The sequence below is a fragment of the Pogona vitticeps genome, chromosome 1, assembly GCF_051106095.1.
Source record: "Pogona vitticeps strain Pit_001003342236 chromosome 1, PviZW2.1, whole genome shotgun sequence".
NCBI lineage: Eukaryota > Metazoa > Chordata > Lepidosauria > Squamata > Agamidae > Pogona > Pogona vitticeps.
The window spans coordinates 201,488,385-201,500,452 of NC_135783.1; the positions used below are offsets into that span (position 1 = coordinate 201,488,385).

Here is a 12,068-nt window from a genome sequence, read left to right on the forward strand (position 1 = left end):
GGTGGATGTGCACCCTGGAAACCAGAGGGACACAACATACTATTCATTTATTCATTTAACTTATATGCCGTCCACACTACCCAAAGGTCTCTGGGCAGCATATATGGTGTAGAGCTGATCTACTCAGAAGTAAGCTTCATTGTTTCCAGTTACACCACAGGCAACTAGATTGCGATCTCCTTCTGTTCTGGAATCTGGTCACCTAATCTAACTCACATAAAAATATGTTAGTTAGTCTTTAAGGTGCCACAACATTTTTGTCTTTTTAATTGTTTATTATTGATTTAAATTTTGGGTGGCCTGGTATGCTTGCACAGACTAACAGGGCTACCTCTCCTAAAACTAGTCAGCTAATATTTGATTTGGGGTTAATTTTCAGGATTGGATGTACAGTATCTTATCTGTAATTTTTTAAAAATGTTTTAATTAGATTTTAAAATTGTTTTTGCAGACGGTTGGTGAACACTACTGGTGTTTTCACAAGTAAGAATGCAAAGTGCACAAGACAGGTAACCATTTAAAAACAGAGGTGGTGACTCCTCCCCCTTTGCCCAGGTATTCCTGTCCGCAGTGGTTTCCCACAGTTTCACCTCATGGTTTAACAGCCAAGGCGAAGAGCTCACATTTTGACTCCAGTGACACACTTTCCTCATGAGGGAAGCCCTTTTGCCTGTTAGTCCTTCATCTTTCTTTTAAACTGGCGAGTCTGGCTTTTCCCTAATCATAGGAAGGTTTTTCAAACGTTCCTCCAGCTCCCTGAGCAATGGGCTCACCGACACACTCAAAACTCAGTACTTGGAGGAAGGCTGTGCCACCATTCCCAGCTACTTTCAGAAGGCCTCGGGATTGTTTCTGAAAACGACACCACACTTTCTAAAGGAGGCGGTGTAACCCAAGGTAGCTGTCTTGCTCAGGTTACCATGAATGCCGAGGGCTTCTGTTGCTCAGCTGTCACTGTCTCAGCCCCTAAGAAGATCCATTTACTTCTGTTGTTATTTTTTTAAAAGTGGCATTAAATAGGTGGGTGAAGGAGAACTGTTCTTGCCGTTTAAGGAACACACAGAATACTGTTAAAGCCATTGTTCTGCTTAGTAGGCATTGCTCTTTCATAGCCTCAGAGAACAGCATGACATGGGAGCCGCTAAGGTTCTTGCTTTTTGAATCTGCGGTGCAAAGAGAAAGGGACTGCAGGCTGCATCTTCACTGGGCCAATGTTTCCTTTTCCTTGTAGCCAGAGCTGTCAGCTGGAACGGTCCAGCATGTTGGGATCAGCAGGACAGAGCAGCTCCGATTCCTTTCCCGGTGCTCCCCGGAATACAGGAAGCCCAGCTGGTCTCAACTTGAATTCCGCTTTGGCCAGAGATGAGCGCATAGATCACATCAAGGAGCTAGCCTTCAAGTCCTTCAGACTGAAGACAGAGAAGTGGAATCTCTTCATCTCAACGGAGGAGAATCAGAGGCTCTTACTGGACTTCTTAGATCATGGACAATGCCCGTGCCTTGTCCTTTTCATTAACCCTGGTGGCAACCTGTACATAAGCAACGGACAGGTAGGAACAAAATACAAGGGTTGGCATCTTCAAAAGTGAAGAACTTTTGATGATCAAGTGGCCCTCCTCCTCCTCCTCCCTCTCTTACTGTAGATTATACATTGCCATCGTCACTGTGACTTTGGATGCAGCATCTCTAAACAATGAGGCTGTGTTGCCCCCCAAAAAACAGTCTTCCAGGTTCTTCAACCCAAAGGTTCTTCTCATTCTTGCACTCTGCCCCCCACCACTTACTTTACCTTGAGTGATTAGCTCTAACAAGGTGTACTTTCCATTTCTTGTCTCATGACCAATCTATTCTAGCCTTCTGCATTTTATGCATCTGCCTCTTCCTTGGGCTTCATTCATTTTCCCTAGTGGGTCTCGACTGATCTCAAATGTGCGAAGCTGAGATGACAGGGGGAAGGTATTTTACCAATGGCAAATCTTGTGGTCTTTTGGGGTTCTTCTGAGTCAATAGTTATCAACATGAAGGAAAGCAGTCTGGATGCTGAAATGTTACAAGGAGCATGCAGGGAAGAATTATGGTGAAGATGCATTTCCAAAGCTATTTGTCATTCTGATGCAGAAATGGAAATCTGTTTGATGAAAACTATGTTGTTAAGGGCAAAAAACCATGGTTTTGTGGCACAAACAGAATCTTACTATACAGGGTAAATAGCTGCCTTTGCTGTTTGAATATGGGCTGTATGCAAGGAACAATGCAGACACCTGCTCCATTGATTGCAAAGGGTTAGGGCAGTCATGTGCATTGGAGCTGGATATAACACACTGTCAAACGGAGCAACTTACATAAAGAGCTGATAAGACTGATGGGTAGATTTTTGAAATCCATAGCTCAGTCCACCAACTATGTATAGCAAACCTGAGAAAAATGCTTGCTTATTATTTGTGTTCTTATTTTCCTATACAAAATAGTTGTGCACACTGTGTACATGTGAATATATCACATGCATCCTGCTTATTGCTGCAGCAATAATAAAACAAAACAAAAGGTAACCCAAAGCGCCAGGTTCCCTACAAGGGAGCCTCCTTTATGCTTTTAATTTGCAGAGCTTAAAACCCTACATTTTAAAACTACAATTCCCAGAACCCCCAGCCAGCAGGGTCTCAGCAGAATTCTTGGGCACTGGGGTCCAAAATAAAGGTTCATGTTATTTTGTACCCAACTCCATACAACAGCTTTGTGTGAGCTAAAAGGTCCATAGGGAAATATAGCTTTTTCAGTTTTGCAGTATTTAGATGGTACACTGCTACGCACATTTAAAAAACCCACACGTGCATGCAACTTATTTTAAGTCTTGAAAACTTGACTAGCCATTGGTGGGTTTTGATTCTAATTTCTTTTATCACCCAGACACCTATACCTTGGAAAACAAAACGTCTGTATGTTTTGCGGAAAATGGGATCTACAAAAGTATCCCAGTCCGGCTATAAACAGGAGACAGAATCAGGAGAGGTTTCGTATCACCTTCTTGACCAAGCTCCCGTTCTCATCTGTCAGGTAACGCCAGTGACATGGCCACATGCCACAGATGGCATTTAACATTTTCTGAGTGTTTTTTGTTTCCTTGCATTTCCATATTCTCTGTACTTTTTTGGCTGGAATCCTCTTCAAGCTGACTTAAGTATGCCATGCCTTACAATTCACATTGCAGTTGCATGGTTCCTGTCACGGTTGCACAACTGATCACATTGCAGTTGCATGGCTTCTGTCACAGTTGCACAACTGATCACAGGGTTCCCATTGGGACTGTTGTGCAACACCCTGCAGAAGTGCTTTATAGTGCTTTATAGATACTCCTTCCACCCTGCGGGCTATGTTTTCCTGCCACTTCCTCAGCTTTGCATTACACATGTATGGCTGTGAATCAGGATTGTGGGCAATGCATTTAACAGGCAGCAATGGGGCAGGGGAGGAAACGAAGGAGGGTGGGTGAGTGGAAAGGCTGGGGCCAAAGATGTTTGCATTTGTGCCTCCGAAGTCGTTTCAGGGTGTCTTTGGCACAATAAGAAGACACCGTCATAAAGAATGCTGAGGAGGCCCTCTCATCTTTTCTGCTACGTTGCCGAAATTTGTTCTGCATGCAAATATGAGCTATCATCAGCCAGCAAATATTTTGCTGAACAGTTAAAAAGAAATCTGTTTTGATTAAGTGGGTCAGAAAAATGTAATGTATACAGAAAAAAGCTAGATAAGGAGAAAATATCTTGCAATTACTTTTCTGTAACGTTTCATCCAGCACCTAGCTGATAGGACTTCAGAGTCTCTGAAAATGTTTCTCCTCTTGATGCAGTCCTGAGTTTTCTGTTTATCACTGGCAGGTTCTATTGGCCCTTCTCTCCAACCCAAACAATTTTAGGGGTTGGCCTCCAGTAGTCCTGGAGGACACAAGAAGGCAGGCGGAGATGCTGAAAAATACTGTGCGCATTTTGCAAGGCCACATCGCAAGGAGAACCTGCCTCCCCCTCCCAACATTCATGGAAAGTCTTGATGAAAAGGCAGTGTAAGTATTCACCATTGTGACTGTGCAGGGAGTGGTTTGTAGGACCGGACTTTTTCTGTATTAAATGGCTAACTGAGAAAAGCAGGAGGATATCATGTGGATGGCAGCAAAATATATCAGCAAAATATGTTTAGAACCCTGCACGTCAAGGAGAGCAGGTACTCCATTTGGAAATGTAGAGTTTTGAATTTCTGATAAAATTCTCTTTTGCTAAACAGTGGAAGTACAGAGTTCCAAAGAGGAGAATATATATAAGTTCCCCAGAGTCCACCCCTTTCTCATTAACTGGCACTTAAACTCTCAGTAACTCCCTCTGAGACATTTGTAAAAGAAAGAATAAAAATATTCTTTTTACTTACAATTGCTTGCAATTACAGACTTCTGTATATGGTTTTCTTTATTGCATACCAATAACTAACTGAACAGATCAACAGCAACAAAAACAACTGCTTCCAACCAATGAAAGAGACATACGGAATACTCAGGAGAGAGCCAGGACTCTCTTTGAATTTAAAAGCTGGAAGGAATGATTGGTTAGTGCCAGATAGGTGAACAATCGCCCCAGCCCAGAAAAGTTCCCTCCCAGTCCCTCCAACTACAGACAGCATGCAAGACTGTAGAAAACACCCCAACAGGAAAAAAAACTCTGGTTCAGAGCAGCAAAACACTCCCCAAAGATAGTAGTTTAAGTCTTATCCTCAGTTGAATTATTTTAACATGTGAAGCAGAACATCCCACAAATACTTCTGTTCTTCTCGAATACAGCGACAAATCAAATAACTAGCCACTTACTGCCTTTCCATGCCGCCCCAAATATTTTGCAAGATGTGGTTGGATCATTCTGCCTAATGGTAGGGCTGGCCCTGGCAGCCTGCTCTGAACACAGAAGGGTTCAGGTTTTCTAGTCAGGTTAGATGTTGATAGCAGTCATTGTTCTTCTCTGATCTACAGTGCATCTGTTGAGCAGAAGGTCCATTGCCTGCCATCTTCGTATGGTAAGTACTTTGTTCTGACCCAGCTCTGTCACAAATGCGGTTTAGACATAGCTACAGTAGTTAAGAGACCAGGTGTGAATTGGCAGACATTCCGCTGCTTACCTGAGTACATATTCCTTTGAAACAAATGGATGGATATTCCAATTCAGGTATGCCTCTGGATCCAGTGGGATGTGCATTTGAAAGTGAGAACATGAATATCCACCGGATATTCTCAAATGAGAATATCCATTCTCATTTGAGAACACGAATATCCACCGGTAACCAGAGACTGCAAAGCTACATTTAAGGAGAATGCAGCCATCCAGTGGGAAGATGGTGCTCTGGAACTCAGAGCACCATGCTACTATTGCTATGTTATGGGTGGCTTTAGCATGTCTTTAAATTCATTCTCCTTAGAAGTCAATTTGCAACACTTTTTTAAAACCCAACAAGTAAAGTGTGCTCAGTTGAACTGGGGCAAGAGCAAAGGGGTCCAGCACCTTATGTCCCATTTGGATTACTGTAACAAGCTCTATGCGGGGGCTGCCTTTGAGGGCGGTTTGAAAACTTCAGCAGGTGCAAAACTCAACAGCCAGACTATTGACTGAGGCCAGTTACAGGGAGCATATAATGCCCGTCATACAACTGCGCTGGCCACCAGTCCATTTCTGGGCCAAATTCAAAGTGCTGGTCATTACCCATAAAGCTTGGATCCAGGCTATGTGAAGGACTTTGGCTCCCCATATGACTCTTTTCTGCATTTAAAATTGTCAGAGGAGGCTGTCCTCTCAGTCCCATTGCCAGCGCAGGCACGGCTGATGAGGACACGAGAGAGGGCCTTCTCGGTGGCTGCTCCCAGGGGCTGGAAGAGGCTCTCCCTCGGGAGGTCAGGCTGCCCCTCTCCCTTTTATCCTTCCGCCGACAGCTGAAGACTCATCTTTTGAGGCAGGCTTTTAACAATCACGACTTGAGTCCCTGAATGCCTTCTTAGAGTTAAGATAGTTTTTAACATTCATTTGATTTTAATTATTCAATTGTATTTTAATTAGCACATACTTTAATTGTTTTTAATGTCTAACTTATTATGCTTTTAATTCAATTCCTTTTACTATTGTGAGCCATCTTGGGTCCCCTTGTCGGGAGAAAGGAGGCCTAAAAACGAACAAACACATAAGCCCCTCCGCCTTTGTGAATATTTTCATCTATGTCTGCAGGAGTGCCTGCCATTTTTTTTAAAAAAAAGAGGAGCAAATTTCAACGGAGAGAAAGAAAGAAGTATAAATGAGATTACCACCTCCCCTTTTAGCTACTATTTTAATATCCTGCTTATATAATATCCTTTTGCAACAGATGTTCATTACACTTACTGTTCAGGTGGTTGTAACGGAACCTGCATTCAGCTGCTTCATGGAACTGCAGTAGACCCCCCCCCCCGAAGCTTTGCAAGTTATATCAAGTGTTGACTTACCATTCAGCAGTTGATTCAGTGACTCTGCCCTCACAGGGACGGCAGAGGAGGGTAGATTTAGAGGAGGGTATACTGCTACTTCTTAGTGCTGCTCAGTTCCCCAGGATGATAGAGTGAGCACAAGGTGCTCACTTGAATCTAAAGTCCAGGATATGATCTACTGGTTGGACAGTATCTCTTATCTCAAACAGTTTTTTTAAAAAATACAAGTGACCAATGAACGTTACTCACCTCAATGGATCAGTTCTAGTGTTCTGTAGGCCTCCCTATAAGACAACAAGATATCTTTTGTGGGTGTTGCCAAGAAATACCGCTCATGTATTAATTCAGAAATGAATACTGAAACACCTACAGCAATCCTAATGGGTGCAGCAACAGCAGCAGCAGTAGCATAAAAGCAGGGCAAAAAGAAGAAGGGAATCTATATCAGCCCTTGATCTCCAGCCATTTTGAGTGGCAACTGCACACATATAAGTTAAACATTGCAAAAACAATTAAATCTCTCACTTATTCACTATCTTGCCCATTGTTATAATAAACTATTTATCAATCTCTCTCATATTTATAGTTTGCGTTAGGCATATTCACTTTTTAAATAGTTCTTCCATGCTTTTGCAATTGGAGGAAAGAGATCTGCATGTATTCCAGGATGGGTATTAGATTCCTGCTCCTCACTTTCCCCTCCTTCCTCCCTTCCTTCCTTCCCTTCAATTTTTACCACAGGACACATTATACGGAAGTCACTTCACTGTATGCAGTTGAAACCCTGGTAGTTCAGTGGAGCCATCTGATATCTGATGTGTTAAGACTGGATTCTGCTCAGTTGATTTTACAAGGAGGAAACCCTGGTCCTTCTGCAGAAATCAAGTTTTGGCAGAGGCAAATGGAAAACCTGCAGGGGATTTATGAGCAGGTAAGGCTGCCCCATCACGAGAGACAGACTGGGAGGCCTTTTGACTCATGATATGCTTGTCATATTTCAGAGGTTCTTGACAGCTGTGCCCGATGTAGGCACCAGCTATTTTCACCCACCCCTTCCCCACAGAGGGACACCACTTGCTGTCCATTTGCACACTTAAAACCACTGGGAACTATGTTTGTGTGACATCTGTGTTACTTCACCTTTTCTTCTACATTTATCTACCCTGGGTTTAGTTTCTGCATCCCTTAGACTATTCCACTATCCCAGTAAGACAAAATCCAGAGACTGGAATACGATACTGGCCGGAATCCTGTTGCTTACTGTAACAAGTTGCAACTAGAGTAAGTCCATTTGAACTGATGGAGCTTACAGAGGGGTTGACTCCCTAAATGGCCTCAGATTCAATGGGCCTATTCTAGTATGACTTTCTAAGCTAAGCAACAGGGTTTCAGCTGGTGCATATAATTTCTGCTGATCAGACAAACTAGTTATGCTTGTCAAGGCAGGGTCATCCTTCTGATCAGATCTTCCCTTACTTGGACCACTAGACTTTCCACATAAAGAAACAGGAAAAGCCAATTGATGTCTGCCCTTTGGGTCCCCAGCTCTTCCATGTCCCTTTGGGCTGAAATGAAGGGGAAGAGTTCTTCCAGATTGGGCAGCTGTTTCTTCAGCCTCTATCTCTGTCTCTTTAGAGCAGTGTGCTAAAACAGAGGGTGGCCAAGAAACCTTTGTGCAGGAGTTCATCATCCCAAAACAGGAAGTTCTTGCTTACTGAAAAGAAACAGGCAAACAAACAAGCAAGATCTTTGTGCTGACTGTTTCCCAACCTCTTTTCATAGCTTCAAAACCCGAAGGTTTGTAAAATCAAGGAGACTTTGAACAAGACAAGAAGCAGCTATTATTCTGGATTCAATCAGCTCATCATGAAAGTTGAAGAAGGTACGGAACCCTATGCCTTGTATGGAACACATGCAAAGTTCTTTGATTTCTTTGTTCTTTTTTAAAATTGGTTAATGTTTAGAATACTGTGATTTGTTTCTGCAACACCCAGTACATAAACTACACAGTAAAGGCAAGCTTCGTATGCATCTGTATTTCACATTAGAAGTTTTCCGATGAATCAGCAGTCAGATTTGTCTTGTCCACAACGCGGACGTGATAGTTATTTCATATTGATCAGGTGAGACCCAGAGTCGTTCTATCTGCAGATGAGACTGGAATCTAGTGGAAGATTCTGCGGTAGAAGTTGGGTGGACAAGAGGAAGTGATCACTGCCAGCTTCTCTTTCTCTCTCCATCTTCCAGATCACCTCCCATACCATCTTAGAGGAAACCCATCAACACTCTGGAGCAAGTTTTAGGGAACAGAAGCAGTAGGGGGTTCAGATGTCACAAGGATGGTGAACCGTCCCCAGGTTTCAAAGGAGCTATCCAGTATGCTGAGTCTATGGGAATGAATAGAGTTCAGCAACTTGGACCATCTCCTGTAAAGTTCAGACTAAAACTCAAAATAGAATCTTCACCTCCACAACATTGGAGTCACCAGCCTTCATAAAGCAAAGGGCAGGAGGAACTAACAGAAATAGACTTCCCTTCCTTTCCTCCATGGGGAGAGCATCCTAAGAGTGGACTTCTGCCCATAAAACCTATAGGCAGAGAGTATGGCGTTTCTATTTTGGGCTGTTGGCTGTAGAGACCAGCAGTTCGTGCTGGTTCATCCTTGTGCCAAACAAGTGTTTGGTACTTCCCAGCCCCACTTCCTGTGGTGGGTCCCCACTCAGAGGCAGTGCCTGGAGGAGGCAGGGCAGGGAAGCTGGGGCACTCCAGGCAGTGCCTCCAAGTGGGTGTCTGCTGGAGGAGGCGGGGATGGGAAGTATCGGACACCTGTTCAACCGAAGAATGAACTAGCACAACCCCCTGGTTCAGTGGTTCATGGCCATCACTAGTTGGCTGGTTTTGCTATTGGCTGTAACTAACCACCAGCAATGCAGTCTATTCCATGTATTTGACTCATTTGACTGAGTTCTACTGGGTTACTTCTGTGGCCCACCAAGCTTTTAAGCTAGGAAATCTCAAGCAGAAGTACTTTACGCTCCTGATAACTGAGGTTCCAGAGTTCTGCGCATGCAAGACATTTGCAACCCATACGTCTTTAATGTCCTGTATACCATTTTGAGGACTTCTTTTGTTAGGCAGCTTAAACATACAGGAAGCAAACAAACAAATACCAACTGTTGGTCCCATGAGACAAATTCCTTGGCTAATGCGGTAGAATCCACTTGGCTTAGTCATGCCAACTCCACATTACGGGGAGAAGAGAGGCAAACTTGGAGCAGGACCTCATTGATTCAGCACAGGTTGTGCCCCATACGCCACTCTTACATTTAGAAGGTCCGAATAAACTCTAAACAGGCCTACCTAAATAAAATCATTTTATTGTCTGCTCTTTTCAGCGCTTTCTGAAGCCCAGGATATTTCTTTGTATCTCAGCCCCTTAAAACACTACATTGCCTACTTGGAAGAATCCAGTTTCTCAAACATTGAACGTCTCATTGCACCCCTTTTCCATGCCATCTGTCTGATCTGGACCCATTCCAAGCACTACAGCTTCCCCAACAGAATTGTTGTCGTGCTACAGGAGTTTTGCAATCTTCTAATTGACAGGGTAAGGGAAATGTACTTTACGCGTCTCAGTTAGCAAGTTATATGTTTCTTTGATAAAAGGTTTAAAGACCGACATCTGCCATATTAAGTTGCAGTTTATGGATTCCACTTAGTGTGCACAAACTATTTAATTACACCCTTCTTGCTGGTCTGAGTTCAGCTTTGCCTTGCTGGAGAGCCAACTTTAACTGTTCTTAAAAATATTTGTTCGCATTGTCTGCCAATATGTTACCTATTATATTGGTATGTTTAGCGTTGGAATGCTGTAATTGCAGTGCCTGCTTATTCTTACAGAACAGATGGTCAGAAATCCAGTATTTTGATCTACAATTTTAAAAAAGAAGTTCCAGATCATAAAAATAATTATGCAGGCATTAAAAATGTTAAAACAAGGCAGAGATGTATGATCTAGATTTTCAAGTGTAACTAATGATTTGGACCACCTCTGTTTTTTGGTGTTTTTTTTTAAATCATAGGGCTGCAGGGAACTCTAGGGGCCACATAGACCACAGTAAAAATAAATATAGTAGTCCTAGACCATCCCAAGACATGCTCTGAAAAAGACCAAAATAGTGCTTTCCTCCCAGTTCCTTGCACAGAAGTCAACATGGCCCATCGCTGGATCGTATCTCCCTGCTTTTGACATGAAAGTGTCCCACACTACACCTGAGGGAAGCAGGACAGGTTAGAGAATGGAGTCCAGATCATGATGCACACAAACCTTGGTTCTCAAAGAAAAGGGAATAAGGCTCAGAAGAAACAACTGGGGGCAGCCCCAGTTTAGGATAGTGATTATTTGAAGACAATGGAATTATTTTGGGTTTTGTTTTGTTATGTTGGTTATGGATATGTAAATTCAGAATTTGCTTCCTTTTCTTCTGAGAGCCCTTCACGTGAAGATAGTTTACTTTATTACATCTAATTTCAAAGAGATGTAATTTAGGCCTTTAATGGCACCAATTTAGTCCCTCCAAAAATACACCAAAACCTGAATAGGTAATACATTATTTTTAAAGTGAGAGAAAGAGGGAAAATATGTGATGTCCAATTGATTACCATTCCAGGCCAATCCCTCCTCCTCCTGAGTCTCTGAGTCATATCATTAGTCCCGGACTGTAAAGTGAATTCTGTGGTCACCCATCTGTGCCATATAAACTGTTATTGCTTTTTCACGCAGGAATGTTTCTTTTTTTCCCAGCCAGTCTTTCTCCAACCAATAATAATAATAATAATAATAATCATGCATAAGGAAGGAAAGGAGATGATCAGGTGATATACCAAGAGAGGCCAAAAGCCAAAGTCCATGAATTTTGAGAGCTGAGAATGTTGTTTGGCCTGTTCATAGCCACAGATGCTTCTTTGCATCTACCACTTAAGTGTGACAAACCCAGACCTACTGGGATATGCCACAGTTAACTAAGCTGCCACCAACCATTCCCTATAAGAAGTCACACAGACCAGGGATGGATTTTCAACAAATAAAAGAATAAGGTTTATTTAAAACAACACACAGGGAAAATAAAAGGATCAAGTGAATAAGATATAGTAACGTGGCTTAGTCTCATTCATACATGCACACAGTTTGGTTCACACAGAACACTTAACTTGAAGCACAGACCCTGAACCTATCAGTTCTGGCTAACCATACAGACACCTGAACCTATCAGGTTGGTACTGACTGACACACAGTAGTACCCTGTCTGACACACAGACTCCCACTCAAGCTTCTTCTCTCAGCTCTTCTCCAGCTTCTTCCCACAGGCTTCACCTATATATACAGTACAGCCCCTCCTCCTGATGTCCCGCCTTCCACTCCCCATAGGATGGAACTTTCCCTCCAAACCCATGACAGACAGGTAACATCAGTGCTGTATGTAACACCTCCCCTCTTTATAAGTTGTTTTGTAGGGGGAAAGCTAAGGTGCTTTTTCCCAAAAAACAACCTGGATAAAACACACAACAGTTATACATACAATAT

General features: G+C 42.8%; 1 protein-coding gene across 1 annotated transcript; it reads left to right on the top strand.

The window, feature by feature from the left end:
• The first annotated feature begins 1,259 nt into the window (after window positions 1-1,259).
• Window positions 1,260-11,411, top strand: LOC144587193 (dynein beta chain, ciliary-like). Its single transcript, XM_078386930.1, has 4 exons — window positions 1,260-1,531; window positions 7,226-7,415; window positions 8,267-8,366; window positions 9,880-11,411. Exons 1-4 carry the CDS (start codon window positions 1,260-1,262, stop codon window positions 10,122-10,124), a joined length of 807 nt encoding a protein of 268 aa, XP_078243056.1. The 3' UTR covers window positions 10,125-11,411.
• Window positions 11,412-12,068: the final 657 nt, after the last annotated feature.